The following is a 12014-nucleotide window of genomic DNA, read 5'->3' on the forward strand; positions in this document are numbered from 1 at the left end:
TAACAGCCAGCTATTATTGTCCACAGTCAATCTCCACCTCAATTGTTCACAACAAGCATCTTTTTTTTTATTCCTGTGCTTCTTAACATATATCTCACACAATCACTCGTCATCACACATCCCTGTCTCACCCTCTCAATGCGAGGGGCTTTGGGTTTCCTTCTGCGTCTCTTATGTCTTCTCATCAGTCGTGATGCACTGCTCTGCTCTGTTGAGTTACTGAACCTACAAAAAGTACAGTTCCATAAAGTAAGAGAGAGAATTGTGGGAATCTGCACACCAGCACCATAAAGGTAATGGCACACAAGGCTGTAACAGCCTCCCAAAGGCTTACATTGCATCTTCCAATGAACACTCTTACCAGCACTTCCCAAGAAAGAGCTGTCTGGGTCTTTGGGTGGGTTTTAATGTTGAGTTTTTTTGGGCTACTTAAAAGCAACCCCTGTGCCATTAGCTAAATGCAGTATAATAAAACTCTGCACAGTCAGCTACACAGAGGAGCAGATACTGATTTAGTAATAACATTCACAAATCACTTTTCTTTCTTTATAAGGGTGGCAAATAAAGACTTAGGTAAAGGATCAGACAATGCAGAGTGTCAAAGGGAAATACTTATATCCCTTTAATAAAGAAGCCATACAGACTAGATTTACAGTGTTAAAATATATCTAGATATTTACACCAACATTCTTAAAAAGAAATGTGGTAAATTTCCACATTAGTTCTAACAAGTTTTGGCAGCTGTAAATATACTGGCCTCTTATTGCAATTTTGTAGTAGGTAAGATTTTGAGCAGAAATATGTACATTACTTAAGTAAAACTTTGACGAAAATAGGACAAACACCTATCAGTAACAGAATTGGTATATTATTTTTTTGGTGTAAATGCTAGTCTTCAATATACAATACACATATGCAGAACTTGCTGGATATTAGAGACTAATTTTAAAGCTGCATTTTAGGAATCCTCATTATTCTACTCTTATTGGAGTACTACTTTAATGGAGAAGGATCTAGGGGTTTTTGTAGATCACAAGTTGTCCAATTCCAGGCAGTGTCATTCTGTGGCTACTACAGCAAATAAAGTGCTGTCTTGTATAAAAAAGGGCATTGACTCAAGGGATGAGAACATATTTTTGCCGCTTTATAGGTCCCTGGTAAGGCCTCACCTTGAGTATGCAGTGCAGTTTTGGGCTCCAGTCCTTAAGAAGGATATTAATGAGCTGGAGAGAGTGCAGAGACGTGCAACTAAACTGGTAAAGGGGATGGAAGATTTAAGCTATGAGGTTAGACTGTCGAGGTTGGGGTTGTTTTCTCTGGAAAAGAGGCGCTTGCGAGGGGACATGATTACTCTGTACAAGTACATTAGAGGGGATTATAGGCAGTTGGGGGATGTTCTTTTTTCCCATAAAAACAATCAGCGCACCAGAGGTCACCCCTATAGATTAGAGGAACAGAGCTTCCATTTGAAGCAGCGTAGGTGGTTTTTCACGGTGAGGGCAGTGAGGCTGTGGAATGCCCTTCCTAGTGATGTGGTAATGGCAGACTCTGTTAATGCCTTTAAGAGGGGCCTGGATGAGTTTTTGAACAAGCAGAATATCCAAGGCTATTGTGATACTAATATCTACAGTTAGTATTACTGGTTGTATATATATATAGTTTATGTATGTGAGTGTATAGATTGGTTAGTATAGGTTGTGTGCTGGGTTTACTCGGATCGGTTGAACTTGATGGACAATGGTCTTTTTTCAACCCTATGTAACTATGTAACTATGTACTCTTGTTTCTCACCTGCTTGTGGAATCATCTTCATCAGAGTCAAAGAAGCTTGTAGAGTCCAATTCGCTGCTCATGAGGGTAGAAGAGCTCTCATAACCTCCTGTATCTCTTCGCCTCTCCATTTTTGATGTGCCATTTAGCCTGGTGGCTGCAGTGAATAAAAGGAAAAACAGACTTACAGAGGCTCATATAATTTATATAAAAACAGTTTAATGACAATTTACCAAGTGAACACCCTTTATATGAACACGTTTTCCAAGCATGTCAGGATAAAATATAAAAATCAAAAACAAGAAGAAAAAAAAATACTTATAGCTTTATTTTTTTTTTTTTTTAACAATTCTGTTTATTGAGAAAATTGCATTCAGTTGACATACATTTGTATTAGAGTTGTTTCGTTGTCCAGTTTTCTCATAAAAAAGTTTAATACAAAACTAAGTAAACAGTAAACAATAAACATGACCTTCTACCAGTAAAACCATGTTACCAGCATATTTATTTCTTGTGCACCTGGGTGATAGGGCCTTGGGTGTCTCAGTGGGGTGCGGGGTGTTTACCCGTACTACTGTTGGGGAGCTCTTGATGTAGTACTCTGGGGGGGGAGGAGGGGGTATTTTATGCCGACACGTTTAGGTGGGCATAAAAGTGGTGCGTTCTGTGAAGTTTCTAGCCTTCTTCTCCTGGGTCTAGCCAATCACCCCAAACTTTTTGGAACTTTTCTAGGCAGTTCCTTCTCATATATGTTAGTTTGTACAACGGGGCTGCCTTAGTGACTATATTTATCCAGAATGGTGTTGTGGGGCCCGAGTTCGATTTCCACTGGAGGGCTATGGCTTTTTTTGCATACATTAGTAGGATGGAGAGGAGGGTGCATTGTGCCCTTTTTGGCGTTATTTCTTCTACTTGGTTCAGAAGAATTATTATAGGGTTTAGGGGTATTATTAGTGATGTCCTACTTTGGATGGTCTGGGTTACTTGCTTCCAAAAGTCCTGAATCTCTGGGCAGGACCAGACCATATGAAAGTAGTCTGCTACCGGGGCAATGCATTTTGGGCAGGTTTGTGGGATTTCTGGGTTCATTACATGTAGTCTTTGTGGAGTAAGGTATGTTCTGTGCAGGTACTTTAACTGGATTAGTTTGTCCCTGTTACATACCATGCCCTCAAAGCAGGAGTCTAGGATATCCATATTTCAGAGTCTAATGTGGGCATGTCTTTTTTCCATTTTTCTAGAGCTTTGGAGGCTGGGGACGGTCCGGTTAGTATTAGAGTACTGTAGAATAGTGATAGGGGCTTTCGAAGTTCAGGTGTGTGGGCATACTCTTCCACCCTCCTGGGGGTGGTGTTTATTGTTTGAGTTTGGAATTGGTAACCGGCCGCGTGCCTCAGCTGTAGGTATCTGAACAGCATTTTGTTAGGCAACAAGTATTTTTCTTTCAAATTTTGGAACTGCATAAGATTGCCATCCGCATATATATCAGCAATGTACTTAATACCGTATCTGGCCCAGGCTTGTGGGTCTGGGACCGTGCTAAACTGTTTCAGATTTGGGTTGTACCAGAGAGGGGAGTATTTGGAGCAATGGAAGAGGTGGCTGGAAAACAGATTAAGTGTTATGTTCCATGCTCTCACCGTTGTGGTCATTGGTAAAGTAGCCTTCTTTGTGTATTTGGTACCTCTATATAGAAGGTTTTTTAGCTCTTCAAGGGACCCAATTGTTTGTGCTTCTAATGTTGTGGAGGCATTTTGTGTGGAGGGGGAGACCCATCTCCATGCTGTAACCAATTGAGCTGCCAAGAAGTATAGAAATAGGTTTGGTGCTGCTAGTCCTCCTTGTCTTACTGGGAGCTGGAGAGTGGCTAGGGCAATTCTCGGTTGTGTGTTGTTCCAAAATAGCGTTATTTGCAAGCTGCGGAGAGTTTTGAACACTTTTTTTTTTTTCATCTTAAAGAGATTTATTCTGCCATAGAGCGATAGAGGTAGGGGTGCCCATGCCTTGATTTTGGATTCCGTGAGTTTAAGTATTGGGATCAGGTTTAGGTCTGTGAATTTTTTTAAATCTCTGTGGATCCAGATTCCCAGATATTTGAACGTTTCGGACCAGGTTAGCCCTTGAGTTTGTGTGGGTGCCCCTGGGGGCCTAGGATCTACGGCAAACAGAATGGATTTGCTCCAGTTTATCTTGAGGCCCGAGTAGGCTGTGTGGGTGTTGATGCTTGTGAGTGCTGCTCTGAGTGCTTTGTCTGGGTTTGCCAAGTATAAAAGGGTATCATCTGCATACATAGAAATTAGTTCTGTGTTGTCCTTAATCTTTAGTCCCTCTATCTCCTTGTCTGACCTCACCCGGCATCCCAGGGGTTCCATGGCAAGGGCGAAGAGAAGGGGGGAGAGTGGGCAGCCCTGTCGGGTACCTCTTTTTATGGGAAAGGGCTGTGAGACTTTAGAATTTGTTCTGACCCTGGCGAGGGGTTGTGCATATAGAGCCTTCACCCACTGTGCATAGGTTGGTGGGATTCCGACTCTTTTCATTGTGCCCCATAGATATGGCCATTCGACTGAATCAAAAGCCTTTTCATTGTCAAGTGAGGCTACTATTCTGTTACCCACATTTTCATGAGTGATGGATAGATTGGTGTATAACCGTCTGATGTTTATGTCTGTGGACTTACCCGGCATAAAGCCTGTCTGGTCTGGTTGAATTACTTTGTGTAGTATGGGTGCTAATCGGGAAGCTAGGATTTTAGCTAGGATCTTGGCATCTGAATTAATTAAGGAGATGGGTCTGTATGAGGCACACTCGGTTGGGTCTTTGCCTGGTTTTAGTATGAGGACTATTAGTGTTGTATACATGGATTGTGGGAGAGAGGCACCCGTCAAGGTGGTGTTAAATAAATTGGTTAATTGAGGACTTATAGCTTTATTTACAATCAGTTTTTACTATTTACAAGAGTAAACTACTAAAATTCAGCTTATCACCTTTTCTTTAGCCCCAACAAAATAAAAAAATTTAAAAATAAAGTCTGGCTCAAAGAATCAGGTGCTGAATCAAATGGCAAGTGAATACAAACAGTATGCTCTAATTTTTTCAAAAGGTTAAGTTGCAAACCATATAGGAGTTTTTATTCTGGGTTGTACATGCAGCCATCACTCATTACTCATCACTCACTAATTACTAACATAGATTACCAACAATATCTTTAAATGGATTAGAGCACAAGTTTACCTTTATTAATGCTGTTCTAATAATTGTGTGTATCACCCACCTATACCGATCAGTCTTCACAAACATTGCTTTTTTCCCCCTTACTGTAGCAAACAGTTATCTGTTAATTATGATACAACATCTAAATCAAAACCTGCTACAGTGACAGTATATGAGTTTGCCATCAGACCACATTATGTAAATAGGTTTAAAGTGACTACGTCTGGCAGCTTGCAATGGAATGAGAAGCTAGTTACAACAGTCACTGGTCAGCACGTAAACCACCCATGCGATAGGGTTATGTTCTTTCTTGATAGGATCTGGGAAATTTCCACAATAATTAAATGGTAATGAAATGGGATCTAATCCATATAGAAAAAGGTAAACTTGCTCTAAGTGATTTTCTAAGCAAGCTGCACATTCATTTTGTGCTTACTTAAGTCAAAGAGTGAGTGCATTGGGTTCATGCCACGTCGCTGACAGAATATTTTGCTACTTCAGGACTTAAAAAGCTGTACTTGAACTGGAGGGAATTAGCAGCTAAAACAGTTGTGCCTTATTTTTGGCTGGGTTTTTGGGGACATGTGATGAATATGTATAATCCAAGGCTCCGCTCAACACAATGGACTGGGTGGGGCTTTGTTTAGGCAACAGATCACAGCAGAGCTAATAGTAAATATGCTGCAATAAAACCAGATCTTTAAAGAAAACACAGAAACTGAACAGCAAAAATAAAAGACTCATCAATTATTTTAAGAAGAAAATGTTACTTTGTTATATTAACTAGGTTATTAAATATATTAATTCAATTTGTTTTTAGTTTAACGTATGTATTTGTTTCAAAGTATGTATTTTAGCAGCAAAACAAGTACTGGATCCCTTATCCAGAAACCAGTTATCCTGAAAGCTACGAACTATGGGAAGGGTATCTCCATAGACTTTAATCAAATTATGCAAAACTTTAAAAATGATTACCTTTTTCTCTGTAATAATAAACCTTGCACTTGATCCCAACACAGGTTTGATTAATCCTTAATGGAGGCAAAACAATCCTATTGGTTTTATTTTGTGTTTACATGATTTTTTTAGTAGACAAAGTACAGTGATCAAAATTACAGAAAGATCCCTTATCTGGGAAACCCCAGGCCCTACTAATGAAGATGTTTGTGTGCGTGAGAGACATAAAATGCTATTAAGTCCATGTAATCTTTGATGCACAATATTAAGCACGCAAATATATAAAAATATTTCACATTTTAGTTCAATATCAATTAGCATGCAGGCAGGTTAATTGGTTCCAGTAAAAAAGGATTACAGTTTGTGTTTAGGTGATAAGGACTATAACCTCTGCATGGACAATGACAAACAAAATGCAACAAAATGCACCCAAAATGCACTTCCACAGTAAATCTGCATAAAGTGAAGTGGCAACAAATATAAATGTTTGTGTAACCGGGAAATGTATCAGATTGAAAATTGCTGACAGGTATCATCTGGGCACCTCTGCCCCATAAGAATATCTGTGCTGATATGAAGCAAGCTTTTTGTCCTGATGTTTAGGTGTTTTTTTTGTTTTTTTTTTTAAACTAGAAAAGTTGAAATGAGTTGTTTCCAAGAAAAAAAGTAAAGTCAGAAAAATAGAGATTGCATTTAAGACTGTAAAAAATCTTGTTGGGTATAGAAGAAAAAATCCTTTGTGGTGCATACATTGATGGTATCTATCTATCTGGGATTTGTTTTTCAGACAAGAAAAACACAAAGTGCTGTGATATGTAAAACTGTGACAGGAAAGATGGCGCATAAGCTATGCCGGGAGTGACAATACAAACAATTGTGACAAGCTTTCTGATATCTGATCTGCACCATACAACCTTTACTCCAGCAACCAAAATAACCGGTTTAGTCAAACAGAACAATGCTGGAGAGAATACTCAGAAGGATATACAACACTGTAAAAATATTTAATTAGCAGACACTGTCTAGTTCACACACTAACAGTTTTGTTTTGAAAAGCCTTAATATGATTTCCTTGTTACAGTGACGACACATACTCAGTATTAAGCAATAATATATCCCAGTATCCATGTGTTCAAACACTTACAGTGTGAGCTTTGGTGGTGCAATCCCAGGTACCATGAATGAGGCTGCAAGCTGGAAGGTTGTCTATGTAGCTGTGAAGCAGTCTGTGCACTAGAGCCAGAGTGATTCCGATCCCTATTTCCGAAGCACAGGACTACAACCATGGTTTCACTATTACCTTTTCGTCCAAAGGCAAAATACAATAAAGACTGCAGTTCTTAAGTCTCTCATCAGAGAAGCAGTTGCATGGACATGCCCATGGCAAGGTGAAAAGCTCTTTGCTCCCTGAGTTGTCCTGGCTCATTACCTTAAAAATCCAAGGCTATGTTCTTAATAAATGTGCAGTTATCAGAGTAGGTGGGTGCACAATAAGTCCCATAAGTTATATTCGTTGATCCTTTCCTTTCTGAGCTCTTGCACTTTGCCAGTACCACCTTGCACAGTTTCTTTCCTGCATTTCTCAAAGCCACAATCCCCTCCCACACTTTAAACTTTACAAATGGGAGGTGTGAGGTCTCCCAGCAACACACTTAACACAATGCACCTAGCTGCAGGGCGTGGGCAGCACCAGCTCCTTTTTCATCACTATTACATGTACATGCATGCAACACAGACAAAATATTAAGGTTAAATAAACCCAGATCACAGCTAGTCTAAATTAGTTTACACAGTAACGTGTGGGATGAGGGAGACACTTCTGAAACATTTATGTGTGCATGAATATATATATATGTAAATTAAGAACAGAGTGCCGCACACACAAGGACTTAAAGAACAAAAAATCTTTATTATTAATCCAACGGTTTGAACACTAAATCTGTTCTTCTTCAGGGACAAACCATATTATATATATATATATATATATATATATATATATATATATATACACACACACACATACATACACACACACACACACACATATATACACAAGAGTGCCCAAGATATCAACACTGCCCGATACACTTCTAACATATGGTGTGGACCTGCCCATAGGTACAGTGCTTCTAGAGGAATGTAGCAAAATGTATATGTGGTGTGGTACTCCCATTAGGCCCTATAATTTTACTGAATAATCATGCTGGGGAATTGTCACCCCGTAGAGCAACAAAGAACCCTACTGACCATTCTATGTATACTGCCAAAAACACAACTGCTCAATTTTGGAAATCAACTTGGTGGCCAACAATTGCAGCACGGAAATCTATGGTCGAAAGAGCTATCCCCTTGTATAGCTGAGCGCTGAGCGCTGTCCCCAAATTTTTGAAAACGTCTGGGCCCAATGGACAGAACCAAACCTAGAAAATAGGACTCTTGACCCTAACCTGAAACACAGGACTCAGGACAAGCCTTAACAGGATACTTACCACCCTCTCCCCCGGCCAGGCTAACTCCACCCTATATTGTATCTATGTATACAAAATTACACACAGGGAGGACAAGTGATATAATAAATAAATACAATAAATATATATGTATATATATAAGTGCCATGTGGTATGAGACACAGTAGGAAGGAGGTCCCTGCCCCGTAGAACTTACAATCTAAGTGGTTGGGTAACATACAGGCACAAACTGGAAGGTAAGAGTGCACCAGGTATGGGCATTTGCCCTTAAGCGCAGGACTGGGCAAAATAATGTTTTAGTGCTCCAGAAGGTAACAACTGATCTATTTCTTAAAGAGAGTGGGTGAGTTTTCCCTACGGAGGGATTCAGGGATAGAGTTCCAGAGGTAAGGAGCAGCGAGATAGAAAGGTTTAAGACGAGAGAGCGCAATGTGTGTGGATGGTGTAAAAAGACGGAGGCTCTGAGAGGAGCGGAGGAGACGACCAGGAACATGCAGGGAGACCAGTGAAGTAATGTAGTGAGGAGCAGAGGAGTGAAGGGCTTTGAATGTCAGCAGAAGGATTTTGTAAGCTATCTTTTGCTTAACAGGTAACAATGCAAGAGAGCTTAATTGAGGCTGAGCAGGTTCCCTCTTAGGAGAGAGCAGGAGGATCCTGGCAGCAGAGTTTAAAATTGATTGCAGGGGAGAGAGTTGGGAGTCTGGGAGGCCGGTTAACAGGAGATTGCAGTAATCTAAGCAGGAAAGAATAAGGGCATGGATTAGTGTTTTAGCGGTCATTTGTGAAAGAAAGGGGCGTATCTTGGCAATATTGCGGAGGAAAAAGCGGCAGGTTTTGGCAGTGTTATTAATATGGTTAGAGAAGGAGAGTGACTGGTGAAAGATAACCCCAAGGCAGCGTGCAGAATTTACAGGGTTGATGGTCATGCCATCAATAGTAATGGTGAAAGGAGGAGGAGGGCCAGGTTTGGGCGGGAAGACCATGAGCTCTGTTTTAGCTAGGTTAAGTTTGAGCTGGCGTCGGTTCATCCAGGAGGAGATAGCCAGGAGGCATATTAAATTTCAGTGAATTTTGTATATATCTGCTATACTATGGAGAATAAAAAAAAGGCACCTATATGTGAATCAATGAGACAAAGAACACCATGGATAACATTTTTTTTTGGTGTTTAAGTTTATTGTAATTAAGCATCCTGTATTTGCATCTTCTTACGATTTTTACTTCTTGAATGTTTAACCTTTTTACTGCCAACGACGTATGGGATACGTTGTGGCAGTAAAAGGGCTTAAATGCTAACGACATGTCCCATACGTCGTTGGCATTTAAAGGAACATGCCGCCGCTGCAGAGAGTTTATAGAGATGACAGCCCCCCGAGCCAGGAGGAGGCAATCGGGTCTTCAGGACAGGTGTTTTGTTTTTTTTTGCATTTACACACTTACACACACACCTTACATACATTTATACACACTTACATACATTTACACACACTTACAGCAAACAATTTAGCAGTTGTTTTTTTTCATTTTTCACACTTTTATACACTTATTTACACTCATATACACACATGTATACACAAACACTTTGTTTTTTGTTTTGTTTTTTTTCATTTTACCACTTTGTTTTTAGTTTCTTTTACCTAAAAACGGTTTATTTTGACAGCGTGACTATTGGATCAGATATTCTGACCACTAATTACACTGTCATGTGACTTATTTTGTTGTTTCACTGATTTGCACAATTTTTGTGGTTTTATCGCATTTTATCCCTGTATAAGTGTTCCTAATCTGTTTTTAGCATAGCTTTGCCAGGTGTAACTTTGGTGTACAAAAATAACTTTACCTATTTTGAATTCATCAGAATGTGTACTTTCCAAAAATATATGGTTTTCTGGGGGTCTCTGTATAGTTAAGGGGGGGTTACTGCACATAATACACTGACAGGGGGCTCTGTATGCAAAAGCTGAGTTGACAGGCAAGAAATCCATTTGCGCTATTCTCTTTTTGGGGTCAGTACATACTGCAGACTTTGGTATATCTATGCATATTGGGCATCAAACTGTTCAGTAGACCTTAGGTGTTCCTATTTGGGGTGACTTGCCTTTGTACACAAGAAATTGTGTGAGATAAATGCGGCAAATTGCAACATTTTTAGGCGATTTTCTGAAATGTCATAAAAACCAATAACTTTAGGAAAGCTCTGCAGATTGGTACTATGGTGTAGAAAGGACCTTAGGTGTTCCTATTTGGGGTGATTTGCCTTTATCTGATCTTTATCAAGAAATTGTGGGAGATAAATGTGGCAAATTGCAACATTTTTAATGCGATTTTCTAAATGTCATATAAATCTGCAAACTTAGGAAAGCTTTACAGCTTGGTACTTTGGAGCAAAAAGAAATGTTTACCCATTATAGATTCAGGGGGGTGTGTACTTTCCAAAAATATATGGCTTTCTGGGGTGAGTGTACTTTTTTTGTAGCATTATCCCACATAAAGGATGTAAATGTGTTGATTTTGCAGGAGCTGAAATGATAGATCATATGGGGGTATGTTCCCATTGGGGCCCCTACATGCCACATACTTAGGTAAACCTATACATATTGGGCATCAAACTGTTCAGTGGACCCCTGGCGTTCATATTTAGGGTGTTTTATCTTGGTACCTAATGCTATGTGGGAGATAAGATGCTGCAAACTGGAAGCTTTGAGGGGATTTTTGGAAATGTCATCAAAATTGCTTTAACAGCTTTAGAAAAGCTGTGCGGCTTGGTACTTTGGAGTAGAAAGACATGGGTACCCATTTTAGATTCGGGGGAATGTGTACTTTCCAAAAATATATGACTTTCTGGGGTGAGCGTACTTTTTACTAGCTTTATCCCACATAAATGATGTAAATGTGTTGATTTTGCTGGAGCTGAAATAACAGAAATGATTAATCATATGGGGGTATGTTCACATTGGGGCCCCTACATGCCACATACTTAAGTAAACCTATACATATTGGGCATCAAACTGTTCAGTGGACCCCTGGGGTTCATATGTAGGGTGTTTTATTTGGTTACTTTATGACCTGTAGGAGATAAGATACTATAGACTGGAAGCTTTGAAGCGATTTTTAAAAAAAAAATCAAAAATTTTGATAAAAAACAATAAGTTTAGGAAAGCATTGCGACTTGATAGTTTGGAGTAGACAGACAGTTATGCCTATTCTGTATTCCCCAGAATCTGTTCTTTCCAAAAATGTACAATTTTCTGGGATAAACCTTCTGTTAGTGGAATTTTTGGCCTTGAAATCTAAAGCATGCAGCTTTCTGGAGCAGTGCTTTGGAAATTTGGTAGTGTACTGCTGGGAGTTTTTGACCTATACAAGTGAGAAATCTCCATAAAACTATATATATTTGGTATTGGCATGGAGACATGGGACTTTCCAAATCAGTGGTATATTCGTGCATAAAATAATTTTTGTTTCTAGTATGTGTGTTTATATTATGGAAAATGTGAAATTTTTGTTGCATTTTTAGACATTTAGAAGCCTATATCTTGTTACAGAATTGGAATTACACAAAAATTCTACCATATTTTGAAAGCTTAGGTTGTTCTGAAAAAATCGATA

At 39.4% G+C, this 12014-nt stretch overlaps 1 protein-coding gene across 3 annotated transcripts in view; it reads right to left on the reverse strand.

Moving 5' to 3' along the window:
* The window catches only part of dvl3 (dishevelled segment polarity protein 3), a 56968-nt gene that overhangs the window by 13313 nt on the left and 31641 nt on the right, over positions 1 to 12014 (reverse strand). For 2 of the 3 annotated variants that reach the window (XM_031901494.1, NM_001123457.1), the window contains 2 exon segments: positions 1792 to 1927; positions 132 to 225 (listed from right to left, as the gene is read on the reverse strand). In XM_031901494.1, coding sequence (XP_031757354.1) covers positions 132 to 225; positions 1792 to 1927 — 230 coding nt within the window. 3 annotated transcript variants of the gene reach the window in all.

This window comes from Xenopus tropicalis, chromosome 5 (assembly GCF_000004195.4).
Source record: "Xenopus tropicalis strain Nigerian chromosome 5, UCB_Xtro_10.0, whole genome shotgun sequence".
Classification (NCBI taxonomy): Eukaryota; Metazoa; Chordata; class Amphibia; order Anura; family Pipidae; genus Xenopus; species Xenopus tropicalis.